At 40.9% G+C, this 16842-nt stretch overlaps 1 protein-coding gene across 3 annotated transcripts in view; it reads right to left on the bottom strand.

Moving 5' to 3' along the window:
- Nucleotides 1-4157: 4157 nt before the first annotated feature.
- LOC311246963 (kinesin-like protein KIF23) overlaps nucleotides 4158-16842 on the bottom strand; it is a 41068-nt gene continuing 28383 nt past the window's right edge. The window contains exons 14-23 of one of the 3 annotated variants that reach the window (XM_084337231.1): nucleotides 15291-15452; nucleotides 14540-14706; nucleotides 11275-11448; nucleotides 10765-10938; nucleotides 9832-10131; nucleotides 7992-8231; nucleotides 7625-7713; nucleotides 4833-4887; nucleotides 4363-4403; nucleotides 4158-4234 (exon numbers count right to left, since the gene is read on the bottom strand). In XM_084337231.1, coding sequence (XP_084193357.1) covers nucleotides 4219-4234; nucleotides 4363-4403; nucleotides 4833-4887; nucleotides 7625-7713; nucleotides 7992-8231; nucleotides 9832-10131; nucleotides 10765-10938; nucleotides 11275-11448; nucleotides 14540-14706; nucleotides 15291-15452 — 1418 coding nt within the window. In that variant the 3' untranslated portion in view covers nucleotides 4158-4218. The remainder of the gene's footprint in view (nucleotides 4235-4362; nucleotides 4404-4832; nucleotides 4888-7624; nucleotides 7714-7991; nucleotides 8232-9831; nucleotides 10132-10764; nucleotides 10939-11274; nucleotides 11449-14539; nucleotides 14707-15290; nucleotides 15453-16842) is intronic. The other 2 variants (XM_084337232.1, XM_084337233.1) reach the window with 2 other exon arrangements.

Raw genomic sequence — 16842 nt, forward strand, 5'->3', positions numbered from 1 at the left:
CCGCTGCGTTCTGAATGAGTTGAAGAGGCTTAGTGGCAGTGGCCGGGAGGCCAGCGAGCAGTGCATTGCAGTAGTCGAGGCGGGAGATGACTGTTGATTGGACGAGGAACAGGCAGTAAACCCTGTTCCAGACCGGTTGTTACGTTTAAACCGCTCCGGGCGCAGTTGTTTAGTACAGGGAAGCCTAGAGATTCACTCGGTCGCATTGAAACGGGTCCGGGCCCCTCGATGCATGTGTTGTGCCGTATTATGTCGTGGACCAGATGGACATCAGATGGAGATCAAACAATTGGAATATTCTTTTTTTGATTACTCCCGACCTCAGGTAAGGACTATCTGATGTCAATTCCAGCTTGATCCTGCAATGTTTTCAATCCGATCCAGCTGATCGGCGTGTGTGGTGTTCATAACGGATACCGTTACTGGCAATCAAAGCATCAGAAACGACCCCCCACCCCCTTTTCATGCATTCATGATGAAACATAATACCCATTATATACAGAAATAGTAGCGTGTCCAGGGATGAAACGCCAATGATTTTAGTAGAATTCTCGTTGGGCCCTTTATCTCAGCATCCTAGGAATTAGCCTGGATCATTCCAAAACTATATTCCGATCGCCCGATTCTATTAACGCCACTATTTTTTTTAACTCACGAAAATACTTATTTCTTTCTTTTTTACTAGACTTCACTCGGGTGAATTATTGATGCTCTCATTGATACTATGTTTGTTGCTGAAGTGTGTGTGTGTGAGATATATATAGCGAGAGAGGGGGGTGAGAGAGATGAGGAAGGGGCAAGAGAGAAAGAGAGCTGGGAGAGTGTGTGAGAGAGGGGGGGGGGGTGCGATTACTCAGCCCTTGTGTGGGAGAATGTAACAAGTTCCTAACGTTTTCTTTCCCCTATTATTTCATGCACACTTTATTCATTGTTTTAAATTATTATTTTCTTTTAAGTAATTTTGTGCATCACTCCGTTTTAAATTTGATGCAAATTTGCACAAGGGTCATCCTTGTGTGTTAAATGGCTGCATAAAGCAAGCATTTGTTGACTCTCATGTTGATAAGAGTATTAAAACTTGGAACTTGAAAAAGATCCGTTTAAGGTAGATAAAAAATTTAAATAACTATGGACAATCATGCGATTAAATATTTTAATTGATTGACAGCACTAATTTTAACACTTTCAGTGCCAGCCAACGAGATCTCGTTTTTAATAGTTATTTTTTTTAGTATCGATTTCCATACATTTTATCAATCTAGCCTCACGTTACCAGTGGGGATCTGTCTGAACTCTAACAGGGAAAATACCGCCCCCTATCGTCTCTCCGGATGGTACTGCACACCGTTGGATTGGCTTGAATGAAACGCATGGAGAAAAAAAGTCCTGCTTCCACATTTTACTTGTCAGACAAGTAACCGGAGACGATCCAAGTCATTGCCCACCATCAGAACAGCGGAGAATATAATATGCGTTTCCAGTACCCAGCGTTGGATCAATAAACGCGATCGATATTTGGAATGGCGATCAGGAATTGGAATAATCTTTTTGGAGAACATCTGATCTGAGGTAAGGAATCTATTTTACCAGTCTTGGGATAATCGGAGCTATTTTCACCTATATATCAGCATGTGCCATATGTGTGTGTCTGTGTGTGTGTGCAATCAGGAAATAAGATAATCGATTTTTCAGCCCGCTTCTATAGCGTGCATAACACATACTATCGATAATCTAGCGTTTATTTGAAAACGATTCATAAATAGGCAGAAAAATTACGTGTTGTGTATTCCAGTGTATTGCCGTAAATCTTCTGGAACTTTCATAAAACAAGCGTTTTTCATAATGGTATAAAACGGAAATGAACCGATTAAAAAACAATCTGTTTCGACAATGTTGACAGCAAACAAGTCATTGATAAGCGAAGGCTATATTAGACACATAGCCATAATTTAAGATATAGTTTATGCGTTCGCAAATACGAGAGCTCTGTCATTGAAGTGGGTGGTGGCACGCAACAGGGTTCCGGGGCGCGTCAACACTTCAGGCAACCAACTTGCGTTCAGCGTTTTCTTTGATTGGCCACGACGCCCATGTGACCACGGCAGAGCGAGAGAGCGGCAGAGCGGAAATAGGCTGCATTCTATTGCCATGCTCTGCGACAAACTCTAACGTTAACCAACTCCGAAAGAATGCCTAAACTTAACCCTAACCTTAACCAACTCCGAAAGAATGCCTAAACTTAACCGGCGAAAGAAAGACGTTTATATAGAGAGGCGATAAATTAATTAAACGTAAAAAAAAATGAAGTGATTCGAACTTGTCACCAACTGGACCGCAGGCTCCACAGCAAGCTGGCGAACGAGTTGAGCTAACCGTCGATGTTAAAACAGGGGGGATTGAGTGCGGCAACCTGCGCGCCGCTGCCGCACTGGCGCTGCCGCATCACCACGGGGGCGTGCTAGGCGCAAGTTGGTTGCCTGAAGTAATTAAGCTTCCGGGGCACCGTATGGCTGGCACGGAAAGTGTTAAGCACTTCAAGGACCTTGTGCGAACACTGCGGCAGTGAAAAGTTGAAGTATGCGATAGCTAAGATACAATTATTTGAGAAGTGTTAAGTAGATTAAAGTGGAAAGGAAGCAGTGCGATAAATACATATTCATAGCATCACATTAGTATTTAGATAAGCCACAGAAGAAATCACGTTATAAAAATAAGCAGTTTCTAAGAAAAAACGATTTGTTGTGTGCATTTCTGAAGCATTTAGCATTATGGGCGCGGCCATTTTGTTGCTGACGTCATGCCACTGGTTGGGTGTATACACGGCTGGTACACTGCCTATAGTGAATGGGTCAGTCAGTAAATAAAATGTTTCCTACAAAACAACGGGACCGCGGTGGTTCTGTTTGTATTGCTCCTGGCTGTTCAAACTAATTGTACCATGTGAGAGAGAGGAAAGTTGGTTAATTTCCACAAACTACCAGTGAAAAAAACAGTTGTTGTTGTCACGTTGGCTCAGGCTGGCTGCACTCAGGCGGCGCGACCAGCCTGTTGGACAGGGAAGGAGGATCTGCAGCGAACACTTCATTGCCTCGGATTATGTTGTTGGGGTGGGATGTTTGTCCAGAAGACCACTAATCAGCTGAAGCCGGACGCGGTTCCCTCAGTCTTCGACAGACAGACCGGCGTTAGCTCTCGGGAGCGATCGCTAGCTAGTTGGCACCAGCCGGGGACCGGAGTTAGCTCTCGGGAGCACATCTGACAATATCATAATTATGTTGTTTTACATTATATCCATAAGCATTTATACATTGCGTTTCATGCATCTAGTTTATTTTGCATATGCTTAGTAAATAGTGAAAGTCTCCTCTCACAGGAAGGTTAACTCTGGCCTTCGTCTCCCACTTCTCATTAACCCCTTCTCTCCCTAATCCTTTAAGATTTTGTAGACTAATAACTTAATCTCGATAGGATTAACTATCTTTTGACCATTTATTTTGGCTCCATACTTGTAGTAAAGTATCATACTAAACTTTAGAAATAATCTCCTGATCATTATAATTTCAGGCAGCAATTAAATATTTTTTATTATAAATTAATACGTCGGGATATACAATATCATTACAAGCAGTCATGGAATTTTCCATATCAGAGTCATCAATGTGGCGACTCCGTCTGCCATGTTTTGCCCTGCCTGCTCGGTTGGTGTGTGTTTCGTTCTTCCTTCCAGGAAGCTATCCAGCAGAGTGGGGAGGGGCGTCATGACCTGTGAGCCATGGCGTCTCCTCATGATATAGTATGCCGTTTGTTATTCTTTTGAACCAGCGTGTCCCTTTTTTTTCATGGCTAGAGCAGGCTGTGACATCAATATCAGCGTATTGATGTAAGAAAAATTATCCAATTCCAATAGAGTACACTATTTTATTGGCACATGAGTACAAATAGAAAATTCTAATAAAGTACAAATAAAAAATTCTAGTTCCTACCATGGTCAATTTCCCTTTAATCTACCATTATGATTACATAAACATTCTGGTTCAAATCACATGTCCAGAAAAGGAAAAAAAATAGATATAATATACAATAATAAAAAATTAAAAGCGACTTTCAAAAAAGATGCATAGGTCTCAGTGAAGTGTGGTTCACTTATCTAATACACAAATAATCCAGCATTTCATTTTTTTTTTTTAAAAGAAGCTTCTGATGTGGCTTTCTGGCTTTCTATGGCTTTCTGCGTCTAGAAGAAAAAGACAAATTATTTTAACATGACTGTAGCTCCCAATTAGCTGCAATGATATAATTAATATAACAAGAATAAAAGGTAATAATAAAAGGCAAATCTTTTTATTTTTTGCCTTTGCTTACTTTTGATAGCCGAGACCTGAACTTGTGCTAGCGACTGGAATCTATTGGGGAGAAAATAAAAGTCTGAGAACTCAAAACATAAACTAACCAGAAAATGTACAGACTATAAACAATGAAACATTATACTGAATTATAGTGTTGTTGTAATAGTCAAATTATTAAAAATAAATTCAGTTAGCAATGTATAAGCAATGTTTCATCACAGCGTATTCTCATCAAGTGTTTTGCCATACAATACCACAAGTAAATTGGTCAAAGTTGTCATGTAATGATAACCACCTGCCATTTGATTACGATCACCGGTTGTTTACAACCAAGATGTCTGCGATCGAATACTATAAATAGCTGCCATGAGACAGAGGTGAATGAGAAATGCGTCCCAATGCATCAGCTTTTGCTTTTTTGACTGTTTTAAAAACAACTGCATCTCGACATGGAAAATCTTCACTGTTGTGTTGTGAACATTTTACCTTGTTCTCTATGTCATTGAGTACACCATCTTCCGACCCGGATCTCCTCTTGCGACTACCAAAACAAACAAGGTCATCGTCAGTTCTCCAGTTAAATCCTAATCATTGTCATGCAATACTGTATGAGAGGCCTTAACACACATTCAATTGTGTCATTATTTGGTATGGCAAACCTGATGAGTCTTAAAGATTGCCTGCCTGGCAGCATTTTAAGTTCAGTGATGAGGCCAAACGACAGCACTTGTTTTAATCCAAGAGCTGCAGATATTCAAGGCCTTGTTCAAATACCTTGTTTGTACAGAACAGGGCCCTATTCCCCGTACCTGGTTCAACTAAGTCGATCAAGAGTCCCATTATCCAGATTCAATTAACCCGATGTTTGAAGCCGGGATTTTCCTGTTCCTCGAAGGTGGATTCAGTCTCGTTAACTCGAACCAGACTTGAGACCCAGGATAAGTGCGCGCGGCCGCTTCAGTTGAAAAGCCAGCACGTATCGATAGCAGAAATCCTGATTTTCTAACGGCATTGATTGATTAATTGATTTAAAACTTTATTAACAGATTGCAGTACGGCTCAATAGCCTCGCCGACAAGTTAAATGCATAATCTATAGGCTAATTTTAAATCCCTCATTACCCCAATCAATCAAGATTATATTTCTTTAAACTTGCCTGCTGGCAGTAGGTTTATGGAATGGATAATCAAATGAGATCTTGCTAGCGAAAATAATTAGTTCAACTGTTATACAGAATAAGGATACGGCTCTCTTACCCATTGATTGATGTATGGTGGATGTTTTACTTATCTGCACTGTGGTGTGACGGTTTGTCGTTTTGACTTTCACGCAGACGACCGGGGTTCGAATCCCACTTCTTCTAGTCTTTTTCTTATTTTTGCAATGTAGGAATAATTCAATTTGGTGCACGTTGAGAGCTATATAAAGAATGACATCCTCAATGCATGTAGATTTATAATATTTTAACTTAAAACTAGGCTACTTTTGCGTATAATCATTAATATTATATTCCAAAAAAATTATATTGGAAACGCGGGGTTTCGAACTCTGGCCGTCGGGTTGACAGGTTTGAGCACTAGCCGTTGGACCACTGTGCCAGACGGGATATATCCATTGTGTATCCATCAATGGACAAAGACCAGTGTTTCGAATGTTTTTCTTTTGAATGAAGTTTTATCTCTTTATTCTCAAATGCATTAATGTGACGTCAACGGCTCATTCAATTTCTCAAATCCGTCAAACAGCGCATCTCAGACATTTTAATCCCAGTTACAATATCACAATAACGTGTGAGTGATGATACAATTCAACAATCCTCAGAGTCCTCGTAATTCATAATCCACAAAAACCACAATCCACGCATACACTTCAATTTTATGCTTGAATGAAACACAATCCGGGCGCTCAGTTAAGCAAATCTACAGCGGAGAATATATGAAACTAATCAGAGCCAAACGGCCGATTCATTCATTAAAAATATCCCCGCGGGATTCACATTTGCAATGCGCCTGTGTATCGCACTCCGAGCGCCGTATATGACGTGCATTATTTTATTTAGGACAAAGTAAATCTATAGACTGAATATGATTTATTATCAGCATTTAGTTCTATTATACATTTCAAAAGCCCCCTCTAGGAAAACGAAGCACAGAAACATAATTCAGAATGGTATAAATGGGATCTCTAGACTGTGAGAATCATTTCAGGAAGCGAGCTGTCATTTATTTGCGGGGGCGTGGCCATGGTTCATCCGGCTAACTGAAGTTAACCCTGCTCTCGACCAGGCTCAAACTTTTTGATCTGTTGTCATGGTGATTTAGACAATCGAGCGTCGGGGAACAGAAAGGTCCGGCTTAAGTCAGGCTATACTGGAAATTATCCGGCTAACTCAGTTAGCCAGGTACGGGGAACGGGGCGCTGGTCAAAATAATTGTCCACACTTCCCAGTCCTTTGTACGAGTCCTGCCTAGATCGTTCAGAAAATGTACATGCATTTTCACAATTTCCCAGCAGCATTTCCTATCCAAGAATATTTGCATATATACCAATACTATTCTAAAATAAATCCAAGAATGGGAACACTTGACTGGTTTGTGATTTCTAAACACTAACATAAAACATGTACAACCACTGTAATAGTAACTGGAGTAGTAATATCACATGTATTCAAACATTTTTTATTCAGTTTTCAATCTTGTGATATGGTTTCAACTTTTTTAAGCACCTTGAAACTATAAATGATTAGCTTGCATCCAACAGATTGCCAAGATTAGACAGGCAAAAAGACACACTATACAAGCTCTGTAACAACGGTTAATAACAATCTAGAATTTAATCTATTGGTTTAGTGCACTTCCGGTTGCCACTGAGCGGAAATGTTTGTGCGAACCTGTTCTCCCAAACTGGTAAGCAAATGACTGTTTTTACGTTATTTTCATTTTTACGTTACTATTATTATTATTATTATTATTTTCTTTTTAACATTGATCTTAACTGATCACTATGACTTTATTGCTTTTATCGTTATATATGCCTATAATTGTGTACAGCACTTTGAGCTACATGACATGTATGAAAGGTGCTTTATAAATACTTACTTACTTACTTACTTACTTACTGAATGGCCTAAATAATAGTGATGAATCAAGAATCAATTTTAAATTGAAATGTCCAAAGATGCCTTAGCTGGTTTGCGATTTATAAACACTACAGTAATTATTTTACAACATAAAAGTGTCAGGCTCTTATCACTCTTATATAACTTCTTGGGTAAATACCTTAGACCAGTTGGACACTCTTGCTTTAGCGTCTCAATGTCTGTAAACTGTACAGCTTGTCCTCCACCTCGTGTTTTGAACACATCTCCCTGAGGAAATCAACAAACTCAGATGAAAAGCTAGAGAACAGACACATATGCACAAAGGTGTCGATGTCAGCACAACAGGGGAATTAATTACAATGTCAAGCATGTAGTCCTTGCTTCTGCTACAAAGGGCAAATTGTTTAATTGCCCAACACACCCGCACATCAAACAGAAGATGAAAAATTCAACCAAATAAAAGTGAAAAACCAAGTGTGAAATAAAACGCATGCAAGAAAAAAAATGCCATCCAAGTTTCAATTTAAGAAATCATGTAATTTTACCTTTATCAACTTGGTCTCAATCTCCCCATCGGAGGCAAGCTCCTGATGTGTAAGGACATACTTTTGGCATTTAGACAGCGCTTTCTCGCTAGGGACAGACACCTTGATTGTATTGGGTAAGATTGGCTGCATGACAGTGTCTAGGTCCAAATTAGAGTGTGGTTTGTGGTCTACCCATTTCTCCCCACCCGCGGAGTGCGAGCGTCTGTGGCGTGCAGAAGGACGGACTGGTGTGGCCGTCTGGTGAACCCAAAGTGAGGAAAACATAAACCAGGTCAATTATTTCACAACGTATGGGTTGCGTCTAGGGCTGGGTAATATTGATATTTATCGTTCATAGCATCAGAGATATTGTATTGTTTTACGTTATATATTATGTTATCCTGTGAATCGTGATACACAATAAAAAGGAATTCACTTTTTCTTCTCTTTTTTTTCACAAAATGATCAAAAATATTCTGAATAATATTTTTGAATAATTCACAGATTATTTTTATATAAATTTTTCCAATATTGCCCAGCCCTAGAAATGATCATAAAAGGGTTGGTGAGGTTAGTAGCTACAAATGGAAATTAGACAGTGTTAGTGCTTTCCCCACCTGATGTATGTGATTGACAAAATAAACAAGTTCTAAATGGACCCAAGTTTACTTCCTGTTGCAGTGTAGCCAATATCAATAACTTGTTCCCTAGCAACACAATTCCAGTGAAAGTCTATTAATCTTTATAATGCAGTAATATAATAAAAATAAAAAATAAATTGGATCGAGTTTCTTCATTGAACGCTTATCCTTATTAGGGCACACGTATCTTAAAGGACTGAATATTTTGGTCCTCTGCTAACATAGTTTCACCTGAAACACAGAAAATGGCACACCACAGTGGGTATTCCAAAATAGGACCTTCATGCAAAGCAGTGCAGCAAGTTCTTATTTGATCAGGTGACAGGCATTCTAAAATGGAAATTATCGATGCAAAGGCCACATGCATGAAGGTGAAATAAAACTAAATAAATGTTCAATAGCATGTAATGTAAGGTGTCATCTAAATCAAGAGGATGATAATTATGGAATTATTACCAGACTACATAAAATCTAATTTCCATAATTACTAAGATTTTAGATTAGTTTGTTTTTTGGGCTTAGTTCCTATGTGCATTCAGGACGTCCACACTGAACAAACACAGCACAAAATTATACTTTGTAATACTTGCAAAGATTTAGTTGATGCATAAATCTCCTCCATGGATACATTACTACTACACTAAATTTGGATTATTATTTGGAGTTGAATGGGAAGAGAATTGGCATCTAGAAGGTAGTGAAATGAATGAATCCCATGATAACTAACTACTATGGAATGGGGTTAAGTTATTTAATAACCTAGAAAAGCTAAATACACTCAAATGTATTTCTACCAAATGTTAAAAGTAATGTTGTCTTTTATGTCTGATGAAGACCATTGGCTTGAAACAAACAGAAAACTAAATGTGAAGACTGAGCACTGTCAAAAAATTTAAAGCCAGGGAACTGATATATGGATATGCTACTAATAACAAATATCGCACGGTTAAGATGCAAGACGAATGCTTTAGAGGTTCTACAAGCACAGCAGAACAACAGTCTCAACAGTCCAGATAAAAGAAATACAAGCAGGTGCAACAGGCCAATGACATACCTCTACAGTCTACAAGCATAGACTTCTACTCACTCACATGTAGATGCATTCTACATGGCAAAGCAAGACTATTCTAACAAGAACACACATAGATACACTATCTATACTACATCTAAGGTTAGGGATTCTACAAAAGGACAAGAAGGGATTCTAACACACTAACCCTTGTGCCCGACTCTAGGTCCAGCCCATAGGCGCGAGCCGTGGGCTCAGTGTCAGGGACCCAGTGCTGGCCTCTCCTGCGCCCCACACTGCTGCTGCCGTAGCAGGGGAGGTGGTTCCCATACTGGGGGGTCCCAGTCTGCCTATCCTGCCTGCTGCTGTCTACGGGGAACCTCTGCTCCCACACGGAGACGCAGGAGGCTACTGACAGACTAGTTGCGGAGGAGGTGACGGAAGAGGAAGGGTAGGCATCCTGTACTGTCCTAAGGTTAGCTGGGTTCTGGCGGGATGGAGTAAAGTCCTGAAAAGAGGTTATTGAGGGAGCAAAGTGGTGAAGCTGTGTTGGGTGTCTGAAAGTCAGTGCATAAGTAAGTCAGTGCATAAGTACAAACAGTAGAATGAAGCAAAGAAGCTGGAGGATAGTGTCAATTAAGAAGATGGTGGACACCGTCAATTAGGGCTGAAAAAATTCTTGGGGAAAACAATCCAATTGTGATTATTTTGACTGATATTGCGATATAATTCACAATATCGGAGGGAATGGTCTTTTTTTGGTTGAAAAACATCACGGTGTTGATCACAGTGTCATTTTCATGGGGATCTGTACCAAACAAAGATGTTTTCTCAAGTTTGTAGGATATGATTTAGATGCCAGGACATCTGCAGCAAACAATAGTTAATTTAGAATGGCATTTTGACACACCTCTTACTTTAGGCCATAAAAAATACTTTAGGCCATATTGCGATTTTGATAAAATTCGGATTAATTGTTCAGCCCTACTGTCCACCTCATATTGTAAATTACCCGTTAGACTTTCCCAATATGAATTGATTTTAGATATACTTTTAGTGAACAAAGATACCTTCAACACTCCATACAAGTGAGATCAAAACATAGAAGACAATGGAACAAGAAGTAGAGTAAATAGCTCACGGGCAGTGCAGATGGGCCGTCCCTCTCCCGAAAGGGCCTCCGTGGCGTCTCCGACTGCTCAGCGGGAGTGCCGCCGTTGCTCTCCGTCACGATGGCTTTGAGCTGCTTCAGTTTCTCATCCTTCACCCACAGCTTGTTCTGCATCTCCAGCTGCTTGGCGTTCACTCGTCTTTCCTGTGGATAAAATGCCAGGGAGAAATGCTTGGTAACACAGAACTGACAGCAAAGCTCCTCTGCTTTTCACAACTCTTGACTTTTACATAGTGCAACGTCAAAACGCAACACAGATATGCAATTGTATGCACCCATCCGGTCGTTTGAGGTTAACAAAAGTCAGGGTCCTTTAGTTTACAGCACACCAGAAGACGATTTTTCCCCCCGCATGACGTTTCTAGGTTTTTCACGGCAGTTGGAACTGTGATTATCTAGAAACACAGCACATTACTTACATAGTTGCGTAGTAACATAGTATATAGACGAGGTTGCAAAATCTTGAACAAGCCCACTTACACATTCCTTCTCCCACTTGTGCTTGGTGTCGGCGACCATGCCCTGCATGCGCTGCTCCATACGTCTCCTCTCCGTCTGCTCCCTCTGAAGCCTCTGCTCCCGGGTCTCCAGCTCCTGCTCAAGGGAGCGCTTGTCTTCCTCGTAAATGTTGGTGGTTTTTTGCAAGATGTCAATCTTGAGGGACACAAAATAAAAATCAGAAAACCATTGGAGACAGTGTTCCCAGACATTGCTAAATGAAATTCAAGGACTTAAGTACTTTTCCAAAAGGATACAATTTACTTTGAAATGCTGTTTTTTATAGAAAATGTATTGCAACCAATTTCCGACAATTAGTTACACATTAACACATTCCTTGCCAGCCATTGTACCCATCAAAGTACCCTCTCTGCCAGCGCTATAAGTCTATGGAGATGTTTACCTTCTTTGCAGGGCTATAACTTTTAGAATTTTATTGCTATATTGACATTACTATGGCCCATTCAACATCGATTATCTATCGTTCAGGATGTGGGAACGTTATATTTTTTCATTCATACAAAAATACCTTCTAGAATATAAGTATGTTTTTATCGTTTTCTGCAGTAATTCCTAGAACGTGAGTTATAGGCCTAAATGCATATATGATTATCGATGGCATTTCTTCCCTATACACGCTATATTAAAAAATTCAAATGTATATGATCGGTATACGTTATGCTTCATCATGCGTGAAGGAAAGGGGGGGGAGGGGGTCGTTTATAATTCCCCGATCATCAGTAAATGCTTTATGTAGGTTGGGTGATATATTGATCAGATGGTTTGCAAACAAGGAAACTCACAATCGGGTTGAAAATAACGTTATATTCCTCTTACCGTGGGTCAATGAGACTGGCGGTGAAAGATCCCAAGTACACAACGCCAATCGCCTAGGTCCATTTCCGGTTTGTATGTCGCAATAAACGCCGAAATCATATCGATTATTAAGTTTAGAAAGCGATCCATTATGTACATAATGTCTGTCGGGAGTCCTGCAACGAGATGTGACGGCCGGATGAGTTTCATCTACGCACATCGGCCACATCCTGTAGGCGAGTATAACTCGCCCGACCATCCACCAGGCAGCGGTATTAAGCCGTCGTTGCAGTCACCTATAGGGTCGAGCTGCAGGACCGCGGGTGTATATATGAATTATGAATGCCATGGCGAAAAAAATGAAATATTGATCTAAAAAACGCTGGACAGCAATATTGGCAGAATGCGCATGGCGGCCAATAGCGCTGGACAGCGTTGTTGGCGGAGAAAGTGTTAAATAAAAAGATATTCGATTTCTTGATAGTGAAAAATGTTATTATGGATGAACAAAACATTCAATGCGAATGGTTGATTTTAATTTCAATGACTTTAACACATTGAGTGCCACGCCCCTTCCGGGAAGTGCATCTGGCCTTGCCGTCCATTAACCCCATGTAAACGCTCACCTCGTTTGTAGAGCTAAACCTATATTTTATATTATAGCTATGGGTCTAATAACACCGTAGAGTGTCAGTGAGTTGCTTCTGGTCAACGTGCAAAAAAACGGATAATTTTCTCATCCGTACATTTCCGTTTTATACCACTTATAACGTTGACATTTTTCGCCCGATTATCGAATCTTCCTGAAATCAACGCTAGATTATCATTATTATGTCTCCTCGTGCATACATGAAATGGGCCCTGGAGAGCGGCGCTCCCCCCCCCCCCTCCTGCACCCAACGGTAAACAGCCACACAGACAGCTTCAATCGCGGGAGAATAAACTATCAGATCAACGCAAGATTGGATATATAGATATATAGAGTCCTTACCTCTGATGTACCGGTAATGCAAAAAAAATAATCCAATTATCTGATCGCCATTCCAGTTATCCACAGCGATCCCGTCTCCGACGTTATTGGGCATTGCACATGAACGGGCGGGCGGGGTCAGTTTTCCAAGCCATCCCTACAAGCGTGTGTTTTACCGGAGTGTTTAGGACCCGCCCCCACACCGCAGCTCGGTAGAGAAAAGAAAGTACATCGTTTCTAATGGAGTGCAATAGTGGCCGAAGGCGTTAGAGGGCTCAGACACATTCAGTACAGCATGCACAAGGTGCCCCGCTGAATTATGAATGGCAATAGCGAATAAAATAAATATACTGTGAGAAAAACGTAGATCTACGTTTCCGGCACTAAACAGTCGGGCGACAGAAACGTAGTTCTACGTTAACGGCACCCAAAGGGTTAAGCACTTTTGGGTTTGTTTGTTAAAGAAATGTTAAAAGAAATTGCCGTTTTAGAGGAATTCCAGGCATTGACTTTTTTCTCCAAAGATCAAGCACTTTAACTCATTGATCGCCACGCTGAGAACGGGATATGACTATGTGCTGCCACGCTATGAGTCTATGGAGTCGCTCACCTTGTTTGCAGGGCTATAACTATATATATTATAGCTATGGATGCAATACTATGGCCCATTTGGCATCGAGTATCTATCGTTCAAGATGTGAAAAAGAAAAGAATTTTCCATCCATACATTCCCGTTTTATACCGTGGTGAATATAAGTATGGTTTTAGAGTGGTTTAGGGTAATTCCTGGGAGGCTAGTAATAGGCAGCAACTCATATCTCATATTATACTTAATCCATTGGCATTTCGTCCCTATACATGCTGCAATCATGAATGAATGAATGCATGAAGGGGGGGGGGGGGGGGTCGTTTCTGATTAATTGATGTCAATAACGGCCTTCGTTGATCAGGGCGATGGCTATGAAAACAAGGCACAATCAAGCTGAGATTTACGTTAAATTGCTCTTACCTGTGGCCGGTGAGATTCCAAAAAGAATATTCCAATTATTTGATTGCCATCTGGTAGATCATATGTCCATTTGGGCCACGACATAACCCACCACAGCATAATGAATCGGGGGTCCCGAAAACTATTTAATGCGATCGGGTAAAGCCCCCGGTCCAGGCTACTAGAAAAGTCCGCCCGGAGGAATTTGATCGACACACAGCTACATACAGTCTCAAAGGGAGTGCAACATCGGCCGCATACCACTAGGCGGCGGCGGTATTGGACTTTTGCGATCTCAGACTCATTCCCTATGGCTCCCTGGATGGATAACGATTGGAAATAGCGAATAAAAGAAATAACAATCAAATAACGTATGTTTGCTTCCTCGCATATGCATGCGTAAAAAAGGCAAAGTATTACAGCAAACGGAAAGGTTAAGCAGAATAAGCTGGTAGAGCAGTGAGGCAGGACACCTTGTACTCCAGCATTTTAGACTTCTTTTCTAGTCGTTCCATCTCAGTCTTCTGGTTGGAGATGACTTTGTCCTTCTCGCCCAGCTTCCCTCTCTGATCGTGGATGTAGTTTTCCTTGGCCACGAGGCGGTTGTCAAAGTCCTGCAGCATGGACTTCAGTGTATCGGCTGCAGAAGCAGACAGTTAAGACATTAAACCTCCCAACAGCATATTTGCATACAATATAGTTTAAGTCAAACTAACACTGAATCCTTTACTTTGCATTGTAGCTGTTACTTTCTTACATTTACAAAAAATAGGTTGAACATTTTGTTTGGTTTTGGTGCACTTTGGAGTACGTTCTTTTTAGTGCGTTTTTGGCCCCATTACGTACTTTAGATACGATTTGTGGCCAAGTTCCAACTAGCCAAAGCTGTGGGTATCCAGCATGAAGCACAGCATGGTTTGTGCTGAGATAGGACTCTACTCATCAACATTTTCAAGTAGGAAACAAGGCTAGGTGTCCAAAAACTTCTGTTTAAACTCCCCAGCTCCTGTATCTAGAAAAGCATATATTCTCGTCCCATCAGTTGATAGATTTTGAATTAATAATGCCATGCCACTTGTTCTACTTCTTATAGATATATACATCTTTACAGATACAGTATCTCAAGTTTCTAAATATTCACACGAGCTAGCATCTGTCACAAAGTCCAGCTACCAGAAATAAACAGTCAAGTGGGCAGGTGTATAAGGTGAAAAGAGTCCTTACTCATTTTGTTGTACTGCTCAAACACCATCTGGCGGATGCGGTGCCTTGTCTCCAGCGCCTCGATGAGGCGTGGAAGGGTCTGGTCATCAGCTGGGTCCATCAGCTCACAAGGAGGCAGCACTGGGAGGCTGTCAAGAAGCTGATTCAGCACCGCTGGATCATCTGGGTTCAAAAACAATATCATGGAACAAAGACGGTGGCATAGACGCAAAGTATTCTCGCATAGATTGAACTGGGCTTACACCAGAGGTGGGCCATCATGTCTTTTTGATCTACCAGCTCTGGAAGCTCATACTAAAGAAGTAACAGGTTAGAAGCTAGCCAGGCAGCTCATACTAAAGAAGTTAGAAGCTAGCCAGGTAGCTCATACTAAAGACGTTCGAAGCTAGCCAGGCAGCTCATACTAAAGAAGTTAGAAGCTAGCCAGGCAGCTCATACTAAAGACGTTAGAAGCTAGCCAGGCAGCTCATACTAAAGAGGTTAGAAGCTATAGCCAGGCAGCTCATACTAAAGAGGTTAGAAGCTAGCCAGGCAGCTCATACTAAAGACGTTAGAAGCTGTAGCCAGGCAGCTCATACTAAAGAAGTTAGAAGCTGTAGCCAGGCAGCTCATACTAAAGAAGTTAGATAATCCAATGTACAGTTCCCCCCCCCCACCCCACCTGGCTACGACGAGGCCCAGAACATTGGACTAATAGCATAAGAGATGGTGGAGAAGAATGAATTAAGACTGTTCAAGGACATTACAGAATTGGTTACATCTGGTACGGAGCTATGTTTATGAAAATAAACATGAGGATCTAAGGAAAGAGATCACGTTGCAGTGTCGTTTCTTATGACTACGGATGTACTAACAGGGGTTGATACAGTGTGACAGCTAATGAGATATCCAAGTAAAAAGACACAACGCGGAGGCCAGTCACGGAACAGCAGGTGACGAGTGAGAGAAATTATTAAAGGCTAGAAACACTGTTATCCAACACCACCTACCAACCTCTAATGTACAGTTTCTTCGTCAAATGTATATACTTTTTTTTTTTAAGACTCTTTTTGTATCACAAACAGTAAATCTGGTATGTCATAAATGTATAGATGTAGCAGAACTGTCTAGCTGTATGTCATATATGTTATGATGAATTGAAAATGGGGGACCCTGATGTAAACAAGACGAAAGTCTCTCTCTGGTCTGCATCTGCATCCCCTTTGAGCTGTACTGTACCCATTCTGCAATCTGTTAATACAATTTTCAATCAATCAATCAATCGCCAGGCAGCTCATACTAAAGAAGTAACAGGTTAGAAGCTAGCCAGGCATCTTAGTGAAGAACATGGAAGCTGGTGTAACCTCATTCTCATTGTAATAATAGTAATCCCACAGTATATATTTATTTTCCTCCTTGAGTAATAATTATTTTGTACTGTCTGGGAGTCTGGGAGATGGGTGGGGTAGCTGGGTGCATTGGACTGTGTGGAATGTAAGGGTGGCAGGCCTGTACGCTGCGACGAGATCGTCGCAAATTGCCCCCTAATTTGGCCGGTGCGAATGAAAAATTA

The sequence above is a fragment of the Notolepis coatsorum genome (genome assembly GCF_963971535.1).
Source record: "Notolepis coatsorum genome assembly, chromosome: 20".
NCBI classification, from domain to species: Eukaryota; Metazoa; Chordata; class Actinopteri; order Aulopiformes; family Paralepididae; genus Notolepis; species Notolepis coatsorum.